The sequence below is a fragment of the Gymnodraco acuticeps genome, unplaced genomic scaffold (genome assembly GCF_902827175.1).
Source record: "Gymnodraco acuticeps unplaced genomic scaffold, fGymAcu1.1, whole genome shotgun sequence".
NCBI classification, from domain to species: Eukaryota; Metazoa; Chordata; class Actinopteri; order Perciformes; family Bathydraconidae; genus Gymnodraco; species Gymnodraco acuticeps.
Window position 1 is genome coordinate 5442088 of NW_022990274.1, and position 15319 is coordinate 5457406.

The following is a 15319-nucleotide window of genomic DNA, read 5'->3' on the forward strand; positions in this document are numbered from 1 at the left end:
GTGAATTCTTAGCACTAGGGATGGGTATCGTTAGGATTTTATCGATACCGATACCGCTTATCGATACCGGTATTTTTCCATACTCTTATCGATACTTTTCAATAATTTGGTGCTCAAAATTATAGACACGATTACAAGATGTGAAGATTAAACAACAGTAATTGTATTGTAATTTATTTGTATTTATTATTTAATGTAACTTTTTCAATGTCTTACCAAGCAGGTATGAGTGTGTTTGACAGTGTGTCTCTGGAAGAGGGGCGGTAATTAGAGGCAGTTCATAAATTCATGTAAACATGACCATTATTCAGTTAAAATGAGACGCTGCGTGCGCACCTCCTAAACCGGAAGCTCCGGTCGGCTAACCATTATAATCCGTTTATTGCGTTTATTATTTATAATTGTAATGATGGATTATCAGTAATCATTTTAAAGTTACACAGAGACATTGGATTAACTGTTTTTATGCCCGTAAACACAACTTTTGATCACAAAACAGAAAAGGTAAAACCAAATTATCATCATGGCTACGTAAAGTGAAGTTGTTTTCTTGCTCTTTCCTGGCTGCTAGTTCGGTGAGGTTTGGTCGTACAGTGATGATACCTATACCAATGGAATCTGTGGAATCTCAGCTTTCATGTGATATGTTGTTTGTGCAGATACAATGACGTAGAAAATATCGCTTTTGCCAGTTATGTGCTAAAGTAGCCGTTAGCCCCGTTAGCCCGTTTTGCTAAGTGTTGATTTAGACTCTTGGTGTTGGACTTCTGTTCCGTGTAGGTAAAATGGTTGATATTGTCTGTTAGCTGAGTTTCTTCCCGTTAAATGGGTATGCATCATTAATAGGTTGTTAAATGTTAAGAAGCTTTGAGACGCTGTTTCTAGCAAGATGTTACGTCTGCCCCTATGGTCTGCCCCCGGGAGTCTCACAATAATAACAGCGCCGTTAGGAGAGATGACGAGTGGCATTAACAGTGGCCAATCAGAGTGGTAATCAAACCGGATACGTCACACGGGATGAGGGTTCCCAACCAACCAGAATTGTTTAAACTAAGGAAGTAGCGTAATTTATATACCGATAGCAGCACCGTTTGTCCAGCGGCTTAACGGTATACCAATACCGTCTAATCAGGTACCGGTACTGACTTAGTACCGGTTCTCGATACCCATCCCTACTTAGCACTATTCTTTGAGTTGATTTACAGTGAAATCTCTTGAACCTATTTTTATACCAGCTCACTACCCATTGCTGACAATAGTGGCTGGACAATTTCTGTGTTCACCAGCATTGCCAGATGTGAGATAATTATCGTATTTGTACAATAATGATGTCCTATGCACGATCAATGACGCCAATAAGTGGCATAACAAAAGATTGATAATTTGATCTTTTATTTTTTTTATTTCTGGATAGCAAAACATGGATCCTATGTCAGGGTTGAATAATGTTTTCTCACAACCACTATCCAGGCAGTCATGTATGCTTCTTAACATTAGGCTATATGCTATAATAAAAAGTAATAAATAATATATGTGACTCTGGTTTTTGGCAAATGTGCATGCGTGTCAAAAAGAGATTTCCTGAAACAATACAGTTTAAGCTGATTTACTATGAAGTTTGTACATCAGCGTTTAAAAAAAAAAAATGCTTAAGATAATAGTAGCTATGCTATGGCGTTAGTATGTTGGCACAAGAGACAAGGGAGTCAACAGGCAAAGGTGTCAACACTTTTTGCTACAATATATATAAGGTGATTTAATATGAAGTACTGTGTGTGAATTAGGTGTTTTCAGCAAAAAGGTAGCCCGGACAGACACAGCTTAGCGACAAACCGGGTGAACCTTTTTTAGCCGCTAAAGGGACACATATTTCGTGGTTGGAGACCAAAAACCAGGCGAAAAGGAAAAAATATTGGACTTTTTCCGGTGTCAACTTAATTCTAATGTTGATGAGCGTCTGCTGGACGTGGTCATAGGTAATGTTTGTTAAGCATAAACACTGAAGTAATGATTCAAATCGTAAAACCCCAGTTTACCTAATAATCCCTTACGTTCCTCCCCCCAGCATGAAAACAAGCATTGGCACTGGCAAGCTGACATATATCCACTACACTCTGTACTGTCAGGGCTAATGGGATTCTGGGAGATGGAAATGGAAAGAGGGACAGGGAGAGGTCGAGAGAGAAGGAAGAGGAAAGAGAAAGGAGGCTTTGAAGCAGCACATGTACAGCTTGGATAAAGTCGTTTTTAGGGTTCTTAAAACGAGCATTGGTATCGCTGGTATTCTTTATATCTAAACATTTTCCACTGCTACACACATTTGATGTTAGCTTATCTGAGAGTATCAGCTAAATGGCTAAGTGGTAAGGAGAGGAGGGAGGAAACACTTCAGAACAAGTTGCCTGCCCTACTTTTCCACATGAAAGGTTTGTGTGCTACACTTGCTTACATAACAAAGCTCCCACACAGAAACCTCACATTTTAAAATGAAAAGCAAGCAATTATAATCCTCATAATATGCATTTAAAGCATTGAAAACAATGCTTTAAATTGACTGTATTAGGAATGTGTTTGAAAATGTGAATTTCTTCCTAAAATACAAAAGCTATATAAGATGCACTTATTTGTCCCAAAAATGACTGATGGAAAGTGTTGAGTCCCGTCAAAAGTGTTGAGTTCAGTCATGTTTTAGTGAGCGATTTTCTTTGTGCCTTTTTTTAGCCTTTTTTCACCTCGTTAAGAGTGTCGATCATTTTTTGTAAACCTATTTGGGAATAATGTATTTTCCTCGTACTTTACCTCTGTCTCCCGGGTCGTGCATTTTAGTTCTTTACCTTGTGTTTCCAAGTTCGTGACAGAAAGCCATTATTTGTGTTTGTGCCATTTTTTACTTAATAAATTACTTTTTTATGATAGCTTTAAAACAAAAATGAGAACTGTATTTCAATGAGTAAAGTTTACATGTTTTGTGTTATTTTCAGATTCTTAATTTTTTTTTAATAGTATTGTTTCAATTATTGCTGAGTTCTCCAGTGATACCTGTCCACTTCCTAGAGCTGTTTGCACCTGTTTGGACCTTTTAGTGGCCACTGCAAACAGAACCTAACAATAGTCACATTATGAAAGTTACTACTGATGACAGAAGGAAAGGAATAAGTAAGTGGAGAAAAATAATGAATGCAGAAGCTACAAGGACTCCCTGAATGGTTTGATGGGTTGTTGAATCACACAGTCTGTCCTTCACAGTCACCAGAGCGAAGTCAATTTGTTCAGTTTAATTAGCAGTGACATTCCAAAGTGGCAGTTTGATTGACATGCGTCAGAACATGTACTATATCATTTACTGTTCATATTATTACCGGTCACTTAAGTGCAAAACCTCTTTGAGAGGACAATCTGTATAGGATACTGCATCAAATTAGGATTTGTATTGTTGTACACAGACGCTGGAGCAGTGTGCAGCTACTATTCAGCTCCCCAGGAGCATTGTGGGAGATCGGTGCCTTGCTCAAGGGCACATCCTCAAAGGAAATGGCACCTCTGACATGTATTTACGGGCTGAGATACTGCTGCAAAGTGTGTATGTTGGCACTTGGAAGCAGCCACATTAATCCATCTTCTCCCGCTTATCCGTGGTCGGGTCGCGGGGGTAGCAGTTCCAGCAGAGAGCCCCAAACTTTCCTTTCCCTGGCCACATCAACCAGCTCTGACTGGGGGATCCCAAGGCGCTCCCAGGCCAGCGAAGAGATATAATCCCTCCGCCTGGAACACCTCCCTAGGGAGGTGTTCCAGGCATAACTGATTTAATGAGCCATTCACAGTTTCACTGTACCGGCCGTGTGTACTTAGACTTGCAGCCACAGTCTTTGCGAAATATGATTTCTAACCAGGAGACCAATTTGTTGTCATTTTGAACTTGTCACATGGAGGCTCAGCCAGAAACCATTGGCTTACCCTTTTAACACACTGTGAAGCCCTAAGCATGAAACCATTATTCTCTATTACCCTCAAGGATCCAATTCATTAAATCTGATACACAGGCCCGGTTCCAGAACAACATGACTCAGGGTGCATCTGAGATTAGAGAGGGTGCAGTGTTAAAGTGCTATTTTTATAAGTGGGGAGTGGACCTAACACCCTCTAGGGGGGTCCTCACCTCCTCTAGGGGGGTCCGTGGGCATGCTCCCCCGGGAAGATTTTTTTTTTTAATATTGAAGTTAAAAGCATCAATCTGGTGCATTTTGAGAGCAAAATGAAGAGATCTATGGATACATCTCAACACCCATATGAAACAGAACTGTAAACAGATTTACTTTGAGTTTTCTCCAGTTGTGCTGCATTTACAAGAGTGGAAACCTTTGTACCAGTCTCACTTCTTGCACGCCTCTCCTTCCACAAAGCCACTGACTTCATGTGCTCTTTGCTTGATTCATGCCTTCCCAGTCCCTTATCACGTACAAGAGCATGGCGCCAGTTGTTGTAGTCAGTTGTGGTGAAGGCATCTGACGTACTTGAACCGAAATGTCTACATGCATAGCAGAAGATGGCATCTTTTTTACATGAATATTCCAGCCAATCTCTGTTTTGAAATCATGAGCTGCAAAATGAGCGCCTTACCCCACTGTACAGGCGAGTTGAGTACTTTTTTAAATATACCTGGGCAGGCTCTGTTTCGCCGAGGTCCTCTGGCACTTGCGGGCCGCCGATGGGTCGCGGTGTTTGGGGCAACGAAGAAGACGACTGCGGCTGCTCCGCCTCCGTGGGCGAGTCGGGCAAAGCTGGCGAGTCGGGCAAAGCTGGCGAGTCGGGCGGGAGGACGTTATTGTCCACGACAGTGGCCGCGGGGTAACGTAATGTCCCCATGATCTGAACTGTTATTACCTGCAGTAGATGCAGTGTTACTGCTGGCGATAAGGGCTGGTTGTTTTAACCATTTTCTGATGTCCATCACTGACTGCTGTGTAAGCACCTTGCAGATGATGAACGTGCAGCGGCACAGGTCACGCGCACCTGACATAATAACGTTACTTACCGTTTAAATTGACCAAATAAATGCAGCAGACAATGTTATTTAACCACAATTACAATTTATTTTATTTCAACTACATTATTATTATTAATATTATTGTTATTATATATGTAATTTTTTTCACTTTAATTTTATTTATTTTTTTCACTTTTCATTTTTCAAATGAGGGTGCATAACGACTCAACTGAGGGTGCAATGCACCCTTATGCACCCCGTAGAAACCGGGCCTGCTGATACAGTAAGTCTTGTTGACCTTTATTTTTTTACCGAACACGAGCAGCGCTCTCCTGGGTACAAGACATGCATTTATTTGGCCCACCCCTCTATCCCAAATACCTACCTACTTGGACTTTGTTGCTCTTTATTACTACATCAACACATTAGTATGTTTCCCAGCTGCTGAATGAAGAAAGGATGTATTGAGGAGTTGCTCTGAGCCTCTTGTGGATGTTTTTACATTGGAGGTAGTTGAGAGCCTGATTTGTCATTATTCGACGCAGGGGTCCATGACATAATGTTGGTAATTGACCAACTGGCAATGAGTGGATTACAATTGGACTAAAATTCCAAATGAAGACAAGGTGTATGCCCTCTTTCCTCTATGAAGTTTGACCATAAAAATCCCAAAGTTGTTGTTTTATTCCAAAGGCAACACACTGTTTTTCTATCAGTTAAAATAGTCTTTCATTATGTTTATTTATTTTTTCTGGGCCAATGCTGCGTTAATTACATCAATTTCTCTAAAGACATCTTTTTCAGTCTTTCATCATTTGTTTTTCTCAATGTTACATATAATGAAGTTGAACAAAACAATTTATTTTCACTGTGTCACAACCGATTTGACACTGTTGCCCATCCAAATGTAACACAACCGTAATAATTACTAATGACTTCAAGTCACAAAATTAAACAAATGTTTTATTCAATATTCAAACCAAAGTGCTATTCTGTTAAATTAGTAAATGACAATTCTCTGAAACAAACATTGTTAACTGTGGCCTTGTTCTAGCTTATTACCAGAATAAAGTGTACGTCTGAGTGTCACATTTTACCCTGAATAAAGAATCTACTGTAGAACCACTGTTACGGTCTAATTGTGTGAAGACTTCACCACAAACACATCGTTGTTTGAACCCGGCATTCATTTCTCAAAAGCACTGCTTGTTGCTGAGAGAAAGGCATCTCTATGCTTTGAAAATAAACACAAATCCATATACATCACACACACACACACACACACACACACACACACACACACACACACACACACACACACACACACACACACACACACACACACACACACACACACACACACACACACCACACACACACACACACCACACAGGCTTACAATATCACATGTCTTGACAATGACCTCACACACATACAGGCCACAAAAGGCTGGACTTTTAATGTGACTGTACACAGTACTGCCACCCGGCACTCAGACACAAACAGCACTACTGTTGCTGCAGTGCTGCGCCCATTCAAGGGCTTTTAATGGAGTTCTGCCTGCTGCCTGTAACCGAGGGTAACTGACTCAGTGACTGCATGCTCAAATCAAGCCAGCGGTACTACCTTACCATCAGCAGTGATTCACATATTCCTCAGAAACAGTCAACATCGCCCTGCCAGTGGATTCACTCATTCACAACTAATCGAATTACTCTGAACATGACTCAGTAATTGGTAGATTCAGAAAGAATTCCTTTGTGGGTGCGAGGGAATGCTTTTTCCGAACTACATCCATTTCATTTTTCCTCATTGGAATGAACACATTACATAGGACAAACCTAATTACACATGTTTTAATGGGATACAAACGCCTGCTTTTGTTTGAAAAGGACTGCTTGTAAATAAAAACGTGTATTATGTCATTAGATTAGAAGAGTTCACTCACAGTTTTTGTGAACAAAATTAATATCTTAATTAAAACAGTACCGCCTTATGCCAAGTCATCAGGATGACAATGCATTAATTTTATGAGGATTTTAATTCATTGATTTATTTCATATAACTTTTTTATGATTAACATTAACTTGTTGGCACTGCGTACTCCGATCAGCACTCCTGGTCTCCGTAACACGGCTAATGAAGTGCTTGTCCTTTTGCGACTGAAGACGCCCACTCAGCTGCTTAAAGTCCAGCAAACTATGTCAGCAAACAGTAATTCCAATTACATTGGATAATTGCAGAGTGCTTTTTCTTTCCAGCCAAAAGAAAGATGAAAGCAATTGGAAAGGTATGAAAAAGGAAACTTTGCTCTTAGTTACTAAAATATCAAAAAAAGGCTCATTGATGTGAAGCAGAGAGGGATTGCCTCAGTGGAGTATTGTTTTGTTACAGGAAAAGTGTTATCCTGCTTGTGAAACAAATATTCTAAATGATTACATCAAAGTGTTTACAGATTTAATTAAAGACCTCACAGACTCAGTCACGTTGAAAGCCACTTCTACCACAAACAGAAAGCGTCACAGATTAGAAATGTCAGTGCTTTCACCATAAACTGTACTCACTGGAACCTTAGCATCAACATACATGTTGAATGATCCAATGAAAAGCTCTTTGTACGTCAGTTAGCATCAGGAATAAAAAAAGGGTCCCCAGTGATCACTCGTGATAAGATTTCACTACCTACAGTATCTCTATATGCAAATAAAGATGTACAATATTTCAATTTCCAAGACCAAATCTGTTGCTGTTTTGAAAAATGCGTTATAAATAGAGCTTGGCAATATATCTGTGTTGTATTGATTTAGTGATATGAGACACGGTATGGTCTAAAACTTTAATATTGGAAGTGTTGTGTTGTTCTGGTTTCAAGGGCTGCATTACAGTAAAGTGATGACCCTTTCTGAACTCATCATGTTGTAAATGTTCTGTATTTGCATTTACCAAATGCGTTATGTACTTTGTGAAAGCATTAACAGAGAACCCTACAATATTGTCACAATATTGATATTGAGGTATGATGTACCGGTGCATACCTGACCGGCACACCAAACGAGGACGAAACAATTAGTCCTTTTCAAATATCTGCCAATACAGATGAAATCCAATTAACAAACTAATAAAATGTTTACAGACCCTCAACCTTTTTACATGATTGAGAATTTCTTGGGATAGCTCTACTTTTTGTCCCCTTAAATTGGACTCAACGCTAGACAGGACATGCTAATTAGCTAAATAATCATTTCAACATTTCTGCCGCACACAACATAAACATCTTACACATACTGTCAAATCTGTTACTAAAGCTTTGATACTTTCTTACAACTACATAACAAAAGATGTCTGGTCAAATGCATCTTAGACCACCTTGGCGAGAGGTACTCGTGATTGTGTTTGGTTAAAATTACACTTGTATTTCCTGCTGCCCACCTCTGATCTGATTGCCCATGATGCATTCTAAATCATTGGTGTAACAGGGTCTCATGAAGAACACAAAAGCAAAAATAAATGTCCACATATCCCAGAAAAAGAATGTAGTGGCCATCAAGACGATGTGTGATTCAGCCATTCAATTTTCCGCTTTGCTGAACATGCCTCTTGGCAACAGTGTTACAGTAACTAACTATGACAGTTTGCCAAGTATTTCTGTTGTATATTTTGACACATATTTACACATTACAAAAGGAAAGGTCATCGCCGTCAAGCTTTCTTCTACTTTGTGTTTAACACCGCAGGTTTAAATAAAGTGTATAATTAACTTGTTTAACAGCAATGCAGGTTTCTGTTGGGAACATTGTGTGGCTCTGATGAAATCTTCCCGCTCAATGAGAATGGATGTCACTGTCATTGCTAGTTACAATAAACTAGAGAACATTACATCAGTCTGTCACCTCTAGCAATTTTTTCATCATTTGGTTTTAGTCCTTTGAAGTAATGCATCACTCTATAATTACTACTGAACCCCATCAACTGGAAGCATTTGCGTGTATTGATCATTATAATAATTAAGCCTGAAAATTGAACTACTGTATATACAATGTTCAGATAGGATAATATTTCAAGCACGCTCACTTTACACCGTCCACATGTATATGTTGTGTTCACTGCAGGGGAATGTTAGTGTCAGTGCTCCTCCAGTGTGTGTGTGTGTGTGTGTGTGTGTGTGTGTGTGTGTGTGTGTGTGTGTGTGTGTGTGTGTGTGTGTGTGTGTGTGTGTGTGTGTGTGTGTGTGTGTATCTTTATAAATCTGTGTAGGCGCCATAATGTAAATGTACATACCAGCAGGACAGGCGCCCTCTGACATAATGAGTACTTCAGACTGCTGCTTGCAGGCATCCCTGCGCAGGAAACACTCGTTCTGGTAGTTCTGATTGGTGGAGCCGCACACTGGGGCATAGTCATTGTTGCACTGTGGAGAGGAGAGAAAACAGGAGAGAGGGTGAAGGATAACAAGTCGAGGACGACACATGAAGGCATTTTGAAAAAACAATTCTGTAATAAAGTGTTCAATATTTAATTTCACGATAGATGTCATTATTTCGGGAAGGGTAAGTACTTATTTGAAGTGCTTGAACACATGCTCTTTGCGAGGCCATGATAAGAGGTCAACTTCATTTTATTGCTGCCACTAATACATGTTAAACTGGTCTTATCATTGTGTTCACATTATGCTAGCCAACTTTTGTTCACCCTATAGAAAAACCTACAAATACGATCTAAGAAATACAAATCTAAATACACATAGCTTACAATTGAAAAGGCAAATCAAGATGTAGTTGAAAATAGACATTATTTTACCTTTTTTTGTATAAAAGTGGATTTTGTTTCGCACAATATTTTTGTTTAAACTCTAAACAACATAAAATACAGCCTTTAACCTTCATATGATATACATATATCACAACACAGAGTTCCTGTACAAAGTTAAACAAGCAACAATTCTACATAATAAAGAAACACATGAAATCAAACACGCTCTATTTGTATAACAAATGGTAATGTCATACGAAGTAGAGTACATTGTTTAAAGGAAGGCAAGGCACCGTTCAACACAAGGCAATTCAAAGTGCTAAACAAATAATGAAAAACATTAAGAGCATTAAGATATCACATTATAAAATTATAACTATAAACATATAAAACTGGTCATAAAAAGCGAAGAGAGCTTTTGCGATGCTAACTTCCAGGTCGTATAAAAAACGAAGTCACATGGTGCATATGGAAATAAAGTCAATGAATCAGTGAATCCTTGAAAAATAACGTCAAACCACACCCTGGCTATCAAGATGAAGCAGACTGTCTATTTGAATCTTAAATTATTGACAAGTAATACCTGTGTAGGATTGTTACTTTGTTGTTGCCTGTTTTCTTACCACATTTTTCACATTATTTTTAATGCAGCATTAAAACCCTTAGAAATCTGCTTCTAGTGTGGATCATCTGGAGCAGCAGCAGGTAAAGTGACTTGCTCAAGGGCGCTGAGTTAGTAATGCTTGCTATGCTACAAGAGACCCTTATCATTCATTCCCCACATGGTTTGTTGGCTTCAAAGCAACTCTAGATTTCTCACACGACTGATGTCACGAGAGCGCCGGATCTCACAGCCGTTTTCCTTTTTTCGGGCCGTGGAGGAGAGATATTCATTTGATTTCATATTGATTCCCCCGTGCTACACGGCAGGAATAACAAACGTGATTATTCAATTGAGAGACATGCCCCTCTATTCACTGGGAAGAAGGAAAGGCTATCAGACGGTCCAGAGAAATTGACGCTCGGCAGTCACAGCCCATATCCTGATTTCATTTAAAAGTGCTGAAAATGAGCCAAATGTGAAAATGTGTTGCTGCTGGTTGTGACATCACAAGGACAAAGGCGCTCTTTGGGTGTCCCAACAGGACTGAGGCTAAGGAGCTCAGGGCTCTTTGTCTCCACTGTTGTTCCCCTTTAAATCTCTAATGGATTGAACTGGAATCTGTTCTCATCAGTGTGTGACCTCGCAGAACACTACATGGCTCACACAAAAGCACATGACTACAGAGAAGCATTACATGTGTACAGACACATGACACTCCCATGTATAACATGCTAGATACAGGCTGATTGTACATCCACACTAAGCCAGCATGAAAATACACTACATTTTCCCATTCTGCCCTTGACTCACAGTAAGCCGTTTGAAGACATTCGCCAAAGTAAATGGATTTTAAAATGTAGAGTATTTTGCCTACTAATGCCTAGAGTTTTAGTTTGGACAGAAAAAAAGAAGGGAGCTTGGTTAAAAAGATGGCATAAGCCTTCTGTGACCGTCCGGTGCTGTAAAGCAGTTGCCCAACCTATGAGCAGTGTTTAAATATAAGTATAACCAATCACGCAATACGGTCTTGTCATTGACTTAGAAAACATTTTGATCATTAAATAGTGATTTAAGTCAGTGGTTCTCAACTGGTGGGTCGCCAACAGAGATGGGGTCGTTACTAAAAAAAAGTAATATACTTTTTAAAAAAGCAATATATTACACTACTCCGTTACTCTCTACATAAAGTAACTCGTTACTTTACTCTACTTTACTCGCAGGGCCGGCCCGCCCCTCCCTACAGGCAGATCACGCAGACTGCTAAAGTTTCAAATGTTCTCTTTAGTTCAGTTTCCATTGTCGCATAAGACTGATCCAGATAGCTCCTGAATGTTTTCCTATCTGACCATGGCTGTCCTCTGTCTCCTGCTATCTGTATTTTGCGTAGTATATCTCTGAACGATGGTGATTCCACTGTGCAAATGGGCAACATTTCCTCTACTATGAAGGATGCTACAAGCCTGTCCATCTCTGCTTTGGTTACCGGTCCTCCAAATTCTAAATGTTGCTGTTTCGGAGTCGGCGGCGGCGCACTCACAACATCCTCACTCTGGGTTCGGGGGTCCTTAGCTATTAGCTTCACCTTAGCATGTGTTCTTTGCTGGTGTTTGTTGAGGTTTGACGTGGTGTTTACAGCAGTGGATAACAGCTTCTGGCCTGGACACAGTTTGCACCTCACCGTCACATTCCTGTCTATTCTTCGGACGAACTCAAAATAATGGGCATACCTCCATCCCTCGAGAGTTATCGCTGACAGCCATGTTTATGCAGCACTGCACGTAGTGATGTGGACGCGCAAATCACGCAGATTACGTATACATATAAACCTGCGGCGGAAACCCCTCTTGTCTTTCAGTGTGATTATGACTGATTTTAGTAAGTAACGAAGTAACGCGTGTCGGGGCAATGTTAATAAGGTCATTCCAGAATTGGAGGACATTTCATGTCCCCCATATAAAAAATCTAATAATCCATGCCCAAAATGCTAAAACATGCACTTGTTGTGTTAAACATACTTGTATTGAGACAAAATGTATATAAAGTTGTAGAAAAAGTGGTTTCAAAATATTATTTAAATGATCAAATAGCTCTCGAACACCCCCTAAAATGGCATTTTTCTCTTGTCCCCGCTTCTTGGTGACCAACTTGCATGTCAAATATAACATTTAAAATAGGGATTTTATTTACCTTTTTTGGTATTATTCTATTGATATATGTCTCTTGTAATGGTAAAATCAATTTGTTAAATCATAAACATATTTTAGATAACAGTAATTTTGCACAGAAGGTGTGTCCCTCAACATGCGTTCAACCTTGTTACCCAAACCTTTTTAGATTGGCACAGGAAATGAAAAAACTGTAAGTCAAATAACACAGTGGAAGTGACATCAGCAAGCCATGTGCTAGTGCCATGGGTAGACCAAAACTAAGTCCTCTCTTTTATTTTTCATATTTTTACAATCTTTTCAGTCTTAAAAGAGTGTGGCACTCTGACCCACTCAACCCTGTTACTGATATGATCAGAATAAAGCATATTCATTTCAAAGTCATCTTTCTTTCAGTAGATATCCAAGTTTGGCCTTGCCTTGAAAGTAGCATTACATGTTACTGTACTGTACATCTAGCAATAATTCCTGAGGTTAAAGCTCAAATTAGCATTGATTTTCAACCCTGTTACTATAATTAGAGTAACAGGGGTAATTCTTCATTGGAAAATATTAATTTGATGCCTAGCTGGGCAAATCACTTTTTTTGATGGTTTATTATCTGTTTTTCCTAAATACATTAAAAAAAATTATAAAATAAAAGGTTCATTTTTCAAAAATGTTGGTGTCTAAATTGTCCTCCAATTCTGGAATGACCCAGTAACTGTAGTGTGATTACTGAATTATAAAAGTAGCGCGTTACACTACTCCGTTACCGACAAAAGTAATATTATTACAGTAACGCGTTACACCCAACTCTGGTCGCAAAGTCAAACTTTTATTTTGAAGGCCCGATTTTCTAACGCTGTGCATGCAGTTGGCGTTGGACTGGAAGTACCGGAGACCATAAACTGTTTTGAAAACTTCTGTCACGTAGTGATCATCTTCTCAATAAAACATCTTTGCTGATGTTTTTTCAAGTCCGGCCAATCAGAATCAAGATTGTTGCTGGAAGTCCCCACGGAGAATAACTTTGCGGTAGAACTATTCTTTATACATCCATGGGTACAACTTCAGATACAAATGAACACATAATGAAATGTGACCCCCGGTTTGATGATTGACAGGTCACAGAACAATGGGAGCTATCTACCCTTACCCACAATTTAAAGTAAGTCACACAGACTCTCTCCTCTTTACTCTTCTCTCTGTGTGGAGCAGCAAGTTCAGCTTCAGAACAAAGTGAAAAACAAACAATGGCATAAAATATTATTAATATTTCGGGTAGTGATAGATTTATTTATTTTCTTCTCAGAGTGTACCAGAATGCGTAGTTTATATGTTAGTATTTCAAAAAATCTCGGGTTTTCAGCATGTGTGCCTTTTGATTTTATACAGTTCAGCTTTGATTCCATCATCTCATGAAACCTTTTTAAAGCATACTTTAGTTCTGTGAAGGGATATAAGGGATATATGCACTGTACTCCACTTTAATTCATATTGTATGCTGAAAAGCGTATATATTACAGCAAGATTTTTTGTTGAATACATTTGAGTGGTTCAAAATGTCGGGTCGCGATTTATTGACAAAGTAAAAAGTGGGTACAGAGGCCTGACCAGTTGAGAACCACTGATGTAAGTGACATTTCATCCAGTAGTAACTGTTCACATGGGTAGAAATACAGATGCACAGGACCTATAAACATTCACGTTTGAATACACACATGCATTTTTGTTATGGAGTGGTGTCAGAGCAAAGACACTGCCAGTTTTGGTCAAAGCTTTGGAGGTACTGTGCTCAAGGGCACCTCGGCAGTGATCAGGAGGTGAACCGCCACCTCCTCTGCTCCAGTCAACTCTTTTTATTTCAGGTCCGATCAGCAATTGAACCGGAGACCCTTCAGTACCCAAGCCAAGTCCCTACAATCTGAGCTACTGCTGCTATTATATTTTGGGGGGAAAAACTCAACAAATAACAAACATTTCACCTCTGTGCTGATGCTTCGAACCTGTCCAGTCTTTTATATCTCTGTCCAACCCGTTGTACTCAGAAATATTTATCGTATGAAAGCCTGTCTCACCAGTTGAAACTTCTCTATAAAAGCTGAGAACTCAAAAATATAAATACAAAAAGGTCCACAAACATATATCTCTCTCTTGTGGGTCATAATAACAAAGCAGGAGGTCATTTTTTGCTTAAGTTTATGGGTTTAAGTGCCCCGTGATTAGCATCGAAATGTAATAGGTTATTCCTTTGCCCATGATACTCTTCTACCAAGTTTCATGAAGATCAGGCCAGAAGTCTTCCTACTCTTCCTGACGAACAAACCAACATACCAAACCGAAAAAATAACCTCCTTGGCGGAGGTAAAGAAAATAATATTCTTACGTTCTTCATTTTGTCTTCACTATTTAATGTCATAACACAATTCCGCCTACTCAGACTTTTGGACTCGAGTAAACTCCACAAAGGACACCAATTCTGAAAGAACATATTTGACGTCTTTGATTATGCTGTCAGTTATCAAATATCTTGTATCGCTCCTCATCAAAGGTTGGCTGGGAGTTCTGTTGTTTCACCACCAACAAAGAAGAAGAGATTCAGCAACTTTCCTTTGGTTTAGGTGTTTGAGCGGAAGACTTGAAAACAGTAGTGTGAACACACATTGTTTTCACACATTAACTGCCTTTCAAATTTAGCTGGCTTAGTGAGAATGTCATTTGAGACCCACACAGACACACACAAGGTCTGATGGCCGCAGGGAGAGGCGCTAAAATAACCACACCATCGATTCAGGAGCATCCGAAGGATTCTGTGTGAACACTGTCTTTAACCAG

The 15319-nt window shown here is 39.4% G+C and overlaps 1 protein-coding gene across 2 annotated transcripts in view; it reads right to left on the minus strand.

Moving 5' to 3' along the window:
• Positions 1 to 15319, minus strand: part of tmeff2a (transmembrane protein with EGF-like and two follistatin-like domains 2a) — a 117012-nt gene that overhangs the window by 63841 nt on the left and 37852 nt on the right. For both annotated transcript variants that reach the window (XM_034221396.1, XM_034221395.1), the window contains exon 3: positions 9263 to 9392. In XM_034221396.1, the coding sequence (XP_034077287.1) occupies positions 9263 to 9392 (130 nt within the window). The remainder of the gene's footprint in view (positions 1 to 9262; positions 9393 to 15319) is intronic.